This window comes from Haemorhous mexicanus, chromosome 3 (genome assembly GCF_027477595.1).
Source record: "Haemorhous mexicanus isolate bHaeMex1 chromosome 3, bHaeMex1.pri, whole genome shotgun sequence".
NCBI classification, from domain to species: Eukaryota; Metazoa; Chordata; class Aves; order Passeriformes; family Fringillidae; genus Haemorhous; species Haemorhous mexicanus.
The window spans coordinates 61801306-61813890 of NC_082343.1; the positions used below are offsets into that span (position 1 = coordinate 61801306).

The following is a 12585-nucleotide window of genomic DNA, read 5'->3' on the forward strand; positions in this document are numbered from 1 at the left end:
TAGATTTGGTTGGCATAGGTTTGGCCTTAACATTGGGAACAATAGAAAATAAATTCCTCTGACTCTACTGGTGTAGGATTCAATGGGTTGTGCCTCAATAAAAAAGTTTTTAATGATTTTAAATTTTTATTGGAGGATTAACAGCCATTTCCACAACACTGTTCCCACTCCATTTCTGAACAGCCACCTTTGTAAACAAGAGATTACCAGAACCTTTGAAGATTCTTACTTCATTTAAAAAGGAAAAATAGTCTTGAAATTATGTACCTTCAAAAAACAGTTATTCAGCTCAGCATATGGCAGTGTGTTATCGCACCATGATGCATACTTCATGAGAGAGGAGTCTGCTTTAATCTTTCTGGCCACATTTTTAGGATGTGGAAAATCTCCCTAACACAGAATTGTTGATAAGTGTCACAAATGCTCAAAACAAGCAATTTCTCAGGAGCATGTCTGAGTTCCCATGGAATGGTTGTTCCTACCAGTGCAAGGGAGAGCAGGGACTGTGCCGGCAGGTGTTGGGAAAGGGGAGGGAACAGCTGGAGCAGATGGGACACGCTGGCACATGTGAGGATGTGGGCCCTGCAGACTGTGTTTCATAGGCAAGTGGACTGGATTACTTTGTGTTTCCCAGCTAAGATATCTGTGTGTCCCTAATTCTGTTGTTTGTTCTGCACGTTTGCTTTAAAGTACAAACATTGTTTACGCTTAATCTAACCAACATAATTAAAAATATATAGACTTGTGGAAGGCAAAATACATTGGTGTTTTTTAACAAGGGGCTGTTTTAAAAATTAGATTGTATTCTGTGAAATTAGTAAACGAAAACCCTCTACAATTCATGTAGTGGAAGTAATGGGAAACATTCTGCTGTTCGGGGAGGAAAAGCACTGTATCTTTAAATTTCGACTCGCGCCCTAGGCAAAGCCATCCTGTTACGGCACAAGTAACACAACTACGTGCTGTTGGCAGAAGTGAGCGCCTTCTGACTTCCCGACTCCTGCTCACGTGGACTCAGTGCTCGGCGGTGATTGCGTGGCTGCCCGAGTCACCTGTCGCACAGCCTCCTCCAGGCAAGGTTAACCCTTGGAATGCGCGGCTGTCTTCCTCACGCTCTCCTCTCGCTAAGCTCAAGAAAAGAAGCCGGAGCACAGTCTGACGACAGACTCCCTCTACAGCTAAGCTGATTTAGAGCCAAATTGCATCCTGCTTCACAAAGTCAATCCTCAGGTAGCCCCCACCATCGGGCGGTGGCAGCGATGGGGACGGCTGCAGTGCAGGGGTGGGAAGGGTGGATTGGGAGGAGAGAGGTGTGGAAAGTAGGCGGAGATCTCGGTAAATTTCCCCTTAAATTGTGCATAGCCACGGAGAGCCCGGATCGCTGCAGTTTTCTTCAGTTTATTGGGTGCATTTGTTGGTTTACCTGGTGTCAGTTCCTTGCTCCTGGGCGAGCTCCCAGCCCCGCAGGAAATAGGGAGCGCTGCCTGCTGCTACCGAGGCAAACAGGGATAACTCCAGTGCACCTTGTGCCGGCAGCGGGACTGGAATTCTGCGGGGCATTCTCCTAGCACCGCACTTGTAAATATTTCTGCTCAGCCCTGGCAGGGCAGTCACCTTTCTGGCTGATGTCCTCGCTGTTGCTAAACAAGGGAGCATTTGCTACTTCCTCTGTCACCCTGATGTCTGATTGTGCTTAATGTGACTCAGCCTATATTTCGTTTGGTAAAATGTGAGGCAGAGGGGGAGGGAGACTTTCAAGCTCCATTAGTTCAAGTGTCACCGAGATCTCTACTGCAGCCTTTCAAAGGCTTGTATTTCAGGCTCCTGAATGAGCATGCTGGATCTAGGAATGTGTGTGGAGAAGTACTTAGGGATGAACATCACCAGATAAATATCAAAGTTGCGAATGATTGAAACCCTCAGTAAGCCCTACTCTGTGAGAGAACTCTGTGGTATCTGCATTCATCACCTGTCTGTATTTTCTGAGCCAGCTCTACAGTGACAGCCTGCTGTAGCTGAAAGCAGACAGCCTGTTCTGATTCCCACTGCTCAGATAAGCCTTTTTCAAATGAGAATACTGCAAATACTAGAAAGTCAAAAAAATGGAAAATGTCATTGGAACAAATGGATTTGAAATGAGTTAGTGAGTTGAAGATTAAAAGTGAAGGCCTCGCAATGCACAGCAGGTTCCTGTGTAGAGGAAGATGTGCAGAGGAGCAGGCATGCTACTGCACCTGCTGAACTAGCCTGCTCTTTTGTTTCAGGCTAGCGAGAGACAAGCAATGAGTTACTTACACACCTTATTTCCGATGAAAAATTCTATCCAGATTGATATTTTCTAGTGGGAGGCTGTTGGCAAGTGCTGCTCAGCTAAACAGAAGTGACTGGGAGAGACACTGGGATAAACTCAAGGGACAGTTCTGTTGCTGGCCTGTTGGGTGCATGACATCTAAGTCCAGTGAGATGCTAATGCAATTTCTGTGGTCTAGAGAAATTCAGAAGCATGCTGCACATACTGAGACATAGCATAGGAATTGAGGAATATGAAAATACTAGAAGAAAGAAGTTTTTATTACCCTGAGTTTTGCCACTCAAAATTCACCAAAGACTAGTTGCCCTGGTGGCAATATCCACCTGGGTATCAGCTGAGCCCACACAGAAAAAGTCTACCAGTGATAGAGAAGAGTATAACAACAGAAATTGGCCTGTTCTTTTTAGACGTGATTTGAATGACTTATTTTTCTACTGGCCCCATTAATCTTGGAATTGCCCAGCATTTTTTGTTTGCTCAGTTATGACATCCTTACTGTCTACTGCAATACTTCCTTATATCTCACTCATGGTTCCAAGGTAATGCTTTAACAGACCTGCAGTTTGTTCCTCCCTCTTTCAAAGTAAACTTTGTCCCTCTTCTCTTTTCTATTCATTTTCCTTTTGCACTGTTTGTCCAGAGCACTCTGGGAGCTGGGAGGCTGCAGCCATGCTCCCTTCCCAGGCTCTCCTGCCCACTGTGGTGTTTGCACTCACAGCCCTTCGGGCCCTTGCCTCCGACACCTTCCTGGCAGCCGTCTACGAGCACGCCGTCATCCTGCCACACGCCACCCAGGAGCCCGTTCCTCCCAGCGATGCTTTGGCCCTGATGAACAAAAACATGGATGTCTTGGAAGGGGCCATCAAGGAAGCTGCCCAGCAGGTAGGAGGGCTACCATGAGGGTTGTGCATCAGTGTTTTCTGCTCCTGCTGACCCTCCTGCTTGTCTGTTGATGGGTGCCCTTTAAACGGAGCCTGTTGTGACAGGGTGCCCAAATCATTGTGACTCCTGAAGACGGCATCTATGGCTGGCGACTCACAAGAGAATCCATCTACCCCTACCTGGAGGATATCCCTGATCCGGTGGTGAATTGGATTCCCTGCACTGACCCCTCAAGGTGATTCCTTCTGCAGTGGTTTAGTTGATTGCAGCCTTTTATCTCCTGGAGACTTGAGCAGCTCACATTAAATTACTAAGAACTGCTAACAACTCTAACATAAGTTTTAATTAAAATTTAGTATGAAGGTAGTTAAATGGTGAAATACATACTATGTCCATGACTAACTGATGAGGAAAACATTAAGTTTGTTTTTTTTTTTTTAATTAGACAATTTAAGGAGAAATTCAAACAACATACAGAACTGGGGTTACTGAAAGTTGAGGAAATCTCTATTTTTGGCGCCAGAATATTCTGCTTCTTGTTCTGCCTTCAATTTTTCCACAGTATTTTGAATATAACTGACTATAAATCATTAATAGTAGTATTTCTTTGATTTTTTGGTTTCTACAAATGACATGTTGAAACAAAAGCACACAAACCATTTTTGTGGACAGCCGAGAAGTAATCTCTGAGCAGATCATAAGAGGTGATGAAGTCAATAATTAAAGTCCAAAATTCTAAATGATAAAATACCAGGAATATTTAATCTTTGTTTTCCACAGTTAAGATAAGATAAAGTCTAACTTGCTAGAGTCTCTGTGCTGTAGAACATTATCTGTCATTCCAGCAGCATTTTTAGCAGTGAGAAACTAAGCTATTGCTGAGGACTGGACTTTAGACTCTTCCAGCATGTAATACGTGTTCAGCTATGGAATTACTGACGTGGTCTGCCCTTTTCACCATGGTTTTCTGCACTTCCTTGATGAGGAGCAGGTTATTTTATCTGTGGGAATATAATAATTCCGTGCTTCCAAGAAGAAGAGTCACAGTTGCAGAGGATGCACAACCTTTTGCTGAGACATAGGTAGCTCAAGTATACAGTCTTTCATTGAAGGTGGAGTGTGGGGTGGCGGTGTGTCTAAGCAGGTCTTTATTCTAGTGCATCACACAGCTTTAGCAGAAGTGATCTGAGTGCCTCCTCACTGTTGCAAATCAGGGGTTTCACTAGCAGCTTTTGGGAATATAGCACTTGCCATCAGTGTCTGGCATGGCTTATTCCTGGTGCTGTATGTGTATCTTGCATGGAGGTCCTCCTTGTGTGGCCCACGCACACCTTGTAAAGCTGTAGGCATTGCCCCACTGCAAAGGGGAATGCACGGCTGCTCTCTTTATGGCCTGGTATGGATGCTTCAGAGGTGCTGCCAGTTTCTGCCTCATGGACACTGTCATATCTCAAAATTAATAGCCCACTGCTCTCCATGCAGGTGCTGTGTGCTCCTGTCAGTGGGAGGAAATGAATGCTGAATTGCCTTGACCATGTAATCTGCATTATCCCAACCTCAACCTTGCTTAGTGTGCTAAGGGCCCAGAGCTGGCAGCCCTCAGATGTCAGTAGGTCTGATGGTAAAATATTTGCTTGTGTGACACCAAGCTAGTGTCTTCCTCTACCCAGAGATTGCTCTCCTACCCTTTCCCAGCCCTAGGATTATCTGTTTACTACAGAGCATGTTCCAGGTGCAGAAGGAGACTGGCAGGCATGTCCCTGCAGAGGCCAATGGGAGGTCTCCAGGGCCTACCTCGAGGTGCAGGAAGCAATCTGAGGAAGCACTCCAGCATCTCTGTGTATCTGCCTACCCTGCCATGGCTGCAGGGTTGGAGATGCTGCTGGTGTGATCTCAAGTACTGTGGAAATGGACACCACTGACGGCACAGATTTTGTTAATTTTGTTTTTCTTCTTCCCAAAAATACACTAGATTTGGTCCAGCACCAGTGCAGGAACGACTCAGCTGCATGGCCAGAAATAACTCCATCTATGTGGTTGCAAATATCGGGGACAAGAAGCCGTGTGACTCCAGCGATCCCAGCTGCCCCAGGGACGGTCGGTACCAGTACAATACAGATGTCGTCTTTGACGCACAGGGGAAACTGGTGGCTCGGTACCATAAGGTAAAGTGGCCTTGGAGAGACAGAAATTAATTTTCCCCTACTTCCAAAATGTCTAGTTTTGGGACGAGAATTAGATGCCAGTCATTGTCCACTGGCAGAGTTTTGGTTTTCTTTATAAATTTAAAGAATATCTCTCTTGCTATGAAGCATCGATGCCAAATTTGCATTTGCTGTCATGTTTCTCAAAAAAGACTGGAATGAAAAATGATTGTTCTGGTGCAATTTAGTGGCATATGGTTTTGGTTGACTTCCTCAGTTCATTAGCTCACTACTACTGTAAATTCTGCTGCTTGAGCGCTTCAGTTTTCAGTGCCAGCTTTTCACCAGACTACCACTTCTTGTTCCAGGATTTCAATGTTCATGTTCATTTCATCGTAGATGAGCTGTGTGGCTTCAGAGAGGCAGGACCTTTTTTTCTGATGCTGTTTTGGCAGAGTTTTTGCACAATGGGAACTATTTGGATATAGCAAAGCAAGTGAAAATGCACAAGGGGTGCAAAAAGAGATAAGGATTTTGGGTCATTTGTACCAAATGAAAGTTCCTCTTTCAGTATTATGTGCCTACCTGCAAGTTCCATCTAAGCTGTTTATGAATTGTGTGCCAGATATCATGCCAGTGTGGGTAGAGTGAAGTGAGTTTATTTAATGCACTTTGGGCCCAGTATTTCATCTGATTGTGTAGAGACAATGCCAAGATATCTATTTGTGTAGCAAACTGGGTGAGTGAAACACTGATAATGCAAATCTGTCTCCCAGCCTGCTATGGCCCACGTGCTGAATTGCAAGTTAAGTAAACTTGAATTTCTTTTCTGGCATGGCATCCATATTTACTTTAAGACCACCTGGACATTTATAAAGGACTCTTAAAAAATATGTATATGAAGGAAGAAGGAAAATGTTGGAAAGCTGAGAATGTCACAAACTTCAGTTTTTCTGTTGGCTGAGATCATCTGCCTTTCCCCCATCAGCACAGCCTTTTTTTCCTACTCTGCAGTGTCCCAAATCCTGTCCTGTGCTTCATGCCGGTGCTGTGTACTTCCAGTATTTCTGGGCATCTCCTCACCAGTTTTGTCTCTTGGCACCAGATCCCCCATGCTTCCCTTACATTACTATTTCTCTTCTGGTTGCATTTGGGTTGACAGAAATATAAACTAGGTGTGGGGAGTGGAGAGATTATTCTTGTGCAGATGACACCAACAGACTGAAGATAGCTGGCTGCTTTCCTAGCTAGATCCCAGGGCAGTATGTAATAGGTGTTCCATATTTTGGGTACAGTGATCATTTAGCCTGATTTCCTACCTCTGAGGGTTTCCAACACAGGTCAAAAATTTTGTCTAGTCATTCTGAACAGCTTTAGGGAATGACTCCAAGACAAATAGTAAGTGCCTCTAACTGGTTTCTCTATTTTCCTTCCCCTACAGTATAATCTCTTTCTAGGAGAAACTCAGTTTAATTATCCAAAGGAGCCAGAAGCTGTCACCTTTGAGACTCCTTTTGGGAAGTTTGGCATTTTCACTTGCTTTGACATCCTTTTCTATGAGCCTGCCGTGGTCCTGGTGAGCAAGATGCAGGTGGACACCGTGCTCTTCCCAACAGCTTGGATGAACGTCCTGCCCTTTCTGACTGCAATTGAGTTTCACTCTGCCTGGGCTATGGGCATGCGGGTCAATGTCTTAGCTGCCAATACTCACAACACTAGCATGGAAATGACAGGTAACTTAATTTTCACTCTATGCGAGGGTCTTTATAACCTCTATGAATCTCTTATTCCCCATTCCACAAAGTGGTTTTGCAGAGGAATATAACGTATTTCTCTGGAAGGTGAAGAGTCTAGTCACCAAATTTTAAAGCTGATGGATCCTGTTCCTATTGGTTTCATAAAGACATAAAAAACTTGTAGTGTTTTCTTTGCCCCAGCTTCTTAGGATTATCTTTTCTTTTAATGGCTCTAAATAAGTAGTAGATCACTGCCCTTATGCCTCAACAGAAATTTTTGTGGTTTTTAAGGCTCTTTTCCTCTCCACTTATAAGACTATGATTGAATGCCAAACTGTAATTATACTCATAAACCATATATGTGGCTACATTTATTCTGCCAAATGAGATATTTATTTCTATAGCTGTATTTAACACTGTTACAGAAAACCGTTAAAAACCAAATGTTCAGGCCTGTTGTAGTAACACTGCTAAGATGTCCACATCTTCATTTTAGAATGTAGCATTGATTTTTTTTTTAGACCTCAGCTTATGGAATAGTATATTTCAATTAGACCAGTATCTTCACTGAGCTGTGCAACCACAGTATTGTTTTGAGGCTTTTCATTAGAAATGCCTGCAAGGCTTCTTCAGTGATGGATATGACAGACCTTTGATTTCCCTCTGTTCCTTGGTGCTGGTCAGATGTGAATCACTCATGAGGAGAGGAGTTCACAGCCAATGTAAAGGGGGCTGGACAGTTGCTGTCTCCTTCTGTTCATGGACAGGCCTGTGATACTTGCCTGTGTTGTGTTTTGGATTGTCTCAATCAGTAGCTGATCCTTTCACATCAATCAGCTGAGAAAAAAAGGAATTATCAGCTCTATTGCATACCGAAGAAAAGAGAACCGAGGAGGCCATAAATATAATCATAATCATAATATAAAAAACCAAACATCCTCTGTCTTTGGCTACACTGAGCAGACCTTATCTAAGGGAATAAATTTTATTTGCCAGAGCATGAGCTCTGTGCACTGAGTTGCTAATGGTCACCTTTGATGAGACTAAAATTACTGTAATCTGTGTGGAATAGTAGATAAGCTATCAGTAGAGACAATTAGATTGACAACATGGGTTTTAAATTCTTGTTGGACTGACTGTTGTGCTCTCCTCAGGGAGTGGCATTTATGCACCAGCTGGAGCCAGAACATACTCCTACAACATGAAAACTGAAGATGGTCACCTCCTCATTGCTGAACTAGATGCACACCCTCGTCTTTCTCCTGCCTCCCCACCTGCTGTCAGCTGGAACTCATATGCTTTGAGTGTTGAAAGATTCTCACAGAATGACCATGAATTCACAGGAATCATCTTTGAAGACCTCTTTACTTTCACAGAGCTCACTAAGCCTGGGGGGAATCTCACTGTCTGCCAAAAAGACCTCTGCTGTCACTTGAGCTACAAGATGGCAGGGAAAAGAGAGGATGAAGTTTATGTGCTGGGTGCTTTTGATGGCCTTCATGTTTTTGAAGGACAGTACTATCTGCAGGTAATTCTTTGGAGGGGTTTATTTACTTTAGGAAGCTTATTTAGAGGGAGAAACCTTCAGCTCTGTGGTGGAGAAAGAGAAGACAACGACTCTCTTGTATGCTGGAGTCCTAGTGCACCTTTTGTTAGTAATGGAAAGAAGCTGCTAAAACTTCCAAGCCTGTTGGCCTTCAAATCCAACAAATGAAGTAGAGAGGTCTCTAAACTTCTTCTAAATGCCCAGAGTGCACTCACATTTTGGGGGTGTGTAATATTGGCTAAATTTAGGTTCTCTTCTGTGAATATCTGCAGTAAGTGTTCTGAATCTCCTCTTTATCACAGAATCACAGAATAGTTAGGGACATCTGAAGATCATCTAGTCCAATCGCCCTGCCAAGGCAAGGTCACCTAGGGCAGGTTACACAGAAACACATCTGGGTGGCTTTTGAGTGTTTCCAGAGGGGGAGCATCCTAGACCTCCCTGGGCAGCCTGTCCTGATGCTCTGCCCCACTAAATGTAAAAAAGTTCTTCCTCATGTTGAGGTGAAACTTCTTAGGATCTTACGGCCATTGCTCCTCATCCTGCTGCTGGGAACCACTCAAAAAGCTTGGCGCCATCTTCTTGGCACATACCTTTGAGATATTTGTATGTATTGATGAGACACCTCTCAGTCTTTTCTAGACTAAACAGGCCCAGCTCTCACAGTCACTCATCAGAAGAGAGAAGCTCCTCATTTCTAATCATCTTTGTGGCCTTAGCTGGACACTCTCCAGTAGCTCCTTTTCTTTCTTGTGCTGGGAAAAAAGAGGAGCCTGGGCACAGTACTCCGGATGTGGTCTCACTGCATTTGCATCAAAGAGTTGCTGTTAAAAATCAGTTGATCATAGCTATCTTTCTGAGATGCTCTGATAAGTTAGGGTCACAGAAATGTTAATTTTTTTTTCATTATCCAAATCATAGCAAAAAAGCTTAGTTAAATGGCTTATGACTCTTAGTGGAAATATCCTCTCTTTTAATCAAATATTTGGAAAGGCAGTGAGTTACGTCCTGGTTGAATTTGGCTAAAGCCATATTTGAAAACATCCTTTGCTCTCATGATTAAGTTATTCTGCCAGCAGATGATACTTTTTTTAGTTACTTCTGTCTGTCAGCATCACCATTTTGTACCAGCTGGTACAGACTCCAGGATATGAGGGGAGGTGTTATCCAGCAAACAGTTCATCTAATACTAGGAAGGAAACTTGAATAACTTCAGTTCTTGGTGAGCTTGGTTGTAAAATTTATTTCAGTGGTTGTGGAAGTTGCCAGATAGTCTCTGCCAGAATTGAAAATTCTAGCGAATACAGGAATTTCTACTCTTCCTTTTTCCCTCAAAATTTTTCTTCATTTCCTCAGAACATATTCCTTATTTCTCTTCTTACTTGTATTTCCACACAAAACTATATTCTGATTTTTAGCAAATATGCTTCTATCCCCAATACCAGACATGTAGAAAAACTTCGTCATCTATCAGCAAAACCAGAGAACATCCTTCTCTGTGCAGCAACTACTAACACAAAACTGTAACAAAAGATGCTAACTTCATCTCCTTGGCCTATATTAACTAGGATTTGGACAGGGAACATCAAATTCAGACTTCCCATGGACTACCAGGCCATCTAAGTACCAGTAGCAACATGTACAATTAGCAGTAAGAGGACCTGGATGTGCACTTGTACAATGTACCTATATGGAAGACTTTGTTTCGTTTGCCTAAAATTTCCATTCACAAACTCATCTTACTTGGACATGTGGGAAAGAAACCTTCAAATAAGACAATTGGTGATTGAAAGAATTGTGCAAGGGTCAGGGTCAGGCTTCAGAGATTAAACAAGGTGCTTTGGCTGCACTTATGTCAAAGACAGTTGATTCATAAAATATAAGACTAAGGCAATGCAGGTCTGGAATACACCCTATGAGATCAAGGGATTAAAAAACAAGCTACAACTGAAAAGGAGTCACCCAAGAATTATGAAGGAGATCCTGTGACTATCACCTGCTTTGGCACACATTAGCTTTGATGACACAAGGCTTCCCACCCAGTGTTACCGTCTTGCTAAATACATTATTGTCTCTTCCTCCCCACAGATCTGCACTCTGCTCAAGTGCCCCAGCACAAGCCTGAGCACATGTGGGCAGCCCGTGGAGACAGCTCAGACCAAGTTTGAGATGTTCTCCCTCAGTGGCACATTTGGCACCAGCTACGTCTTCCCAGAAGTGCTGTACAGCGGGGTGCAGCTGGCCCCCGGGGAGTTCGAGGTAACTGGACAGCTTTGTGATTTGTCAGACATCAGTGGTCAAAAAGCCACTACAAGATCAACTTAGTTGTTACCAGAGTGCTCTGTCCTCGGCCTTGAGTTCAAGGCAGCTTTATTTCTGCCTGATTTTCCTGGTTGTATTCAAACAGTAAGTCCACCTTGCCAATTCTCTTCTACGGGGTTCCCCCAAATCCTCTAGAACCAGATCTGCCTCAAGACAGAAATGTAGTTTTTTTCAGCCTTCCTGCTAGCTCCAGTTGAGATGGGAGCTCTTTTGACTACATCAACATTACTGAATATATGATTTTGTGTTTGCCATACAAGAATACTGCTTTGATGATGCTCTTTCTTATTTTGCTTTTTCATACCCAGGTGCTGGCTGATGGACGTCTGATAAATCGGAATACTACATCAGAGCCAGTTTTGACTGTAACACTCTTTGGGAGGTGGTATGAAAAGGACCCTCCATCAAAAGGACCCTCCATATCAAGCTTCAGCATGATTTCACTGCAGGTCCTTCTAGCTTGGATCTGCTTGTTTCTGTACTGCTAATTAATCACAAATAATGGTAATTAATAGTAATATTCATAATTAAAATAGCATTCTATTTTTCTAGTTGCCTTATCAAATGGCACAATTACTGCACATTGATTTATTGACTCGATTTTGCAGCAAAAATCAATACACTGCTGGACCAGTGTGTATGCATTTTTATATGATAGATTTGGTTGGCATTGGCTTGGTCTTAACATTGGAAACAACAGAAAATTAATTCCTCTGACTTTACTGGTGTAGGATTCAGTGGGTTGTGCCTCAATAAAAAAGAGGTTTTAATGATTTTAAATTTTTGTTGGAGTATTAGCAGCCATTTCCACAACACTGTTCCCACTCCATTTCTGAACAGCCACTTTTGTAAACAAGAGATCACCTGAACCTTTGAAGATTCTAACTTCCTTTGAAAAAGAAAAAGGCCTCAAAACCATGTACCTTCAAAAAACAGTTATTCAGCTCAGCATATGGCAGTGTGTTATCGCACCATGATGCATACTTCATGAGAGAGGAGTCTGCTTTAATCTTTCTGGCCACATTTTTAGGATGTGGAAAATCTCCCTAACACAGAATTGTTGATAAGTGTCACAAATGCTCAAAACAAGCAATTTCTCAGGAGCATGTCTGAGTTCCCATGGAATGGTTGTTCCTACCAGTGCAAGGGAGAGCAGGGACTGTGCCGGCAGTTGTTGGGAAGGGGGAGGGACAGCTGGAGCAGATGGGACACGCTGGCACATGTGAGGATGTGGGCCCTGCAGACTGTGTTTCTTAGGCAAGTGGACTGGATTACTTTGTGTTTCCCAGCTAAGATTTCTGTGTACCGAATTCTCTTGTTTGTTCTGCACGTTTGCTTTGAAGTCCAAACACTTAATCTGATCAACATCATTTAAAAAATATAGACTTGTAGGAGGCAAAATACATTAGTGTTTTTTAACAAGGGAATGTCTTAAAAATAAGATTGTAGTCCGTGAAAGTATCAGACGGAAACGCTCTACAATTCATGTAGTGGAAGTAATGGGAAACATTCTGCTGTTCGGGGAGGAAAAGCACTGTATCTTTAAATTTCGACTCGCGCCCTAGGCAAAGCCATCCTGTTACGGCACAAGTAACACAACTACGTGCTGTTGGCAGAAGTGAGCGCCTTCTGACTTCCCGACTC

The 12585-nt window shown here is 43.1% G+C and overlaps 1 protein-coding gene across 3 annotated transcripts; it reads left to right on the forward strand.

Moving 5' to 3' along the window:
- Positions 1–1088: 1088 nt before the first annotated feature.
- LOC132325132 (pantetheinase-like) lies at positions 1089–11721 on the forward strand. Of its 3 annotated transcripts, none has more exons than XM_059842071.1 (8): positions 1089–1230; positions 3030–3193; positions 3298–3428; positions 5166–5358; positions 6779–7070; positions 8228–8601; positions 10708–10878; positions 11250–11721. In XM_059842071.1, the coding sequence occupies exons 2-8, from the start codon at positions 3140–3142 to the stop codon at positions 11427–11429; spliced, it is 1395 nt and encodes a 464-aa protein (XP_059698054.1). In that variant the 5' UTR covers positions 1089–1230; positions 3030–3139; the 3' UTR covers positions 11430–11721. The 3 variants fall into 3 exon arrangements, with proteins under 3 accessions (XP_059698054.1, XP_059698053.1, XP_059698055.1); XM_059842070.1 differs by having other exon boundaries at positions 1090–1230; positions 2952–3193; XM_059842072.1 differs by lacking the exon at positions 1089–1230 and adding an exon at positions 1340–1578.
- Positions 11722–12585: the final 864 nt, after the last annotated feature.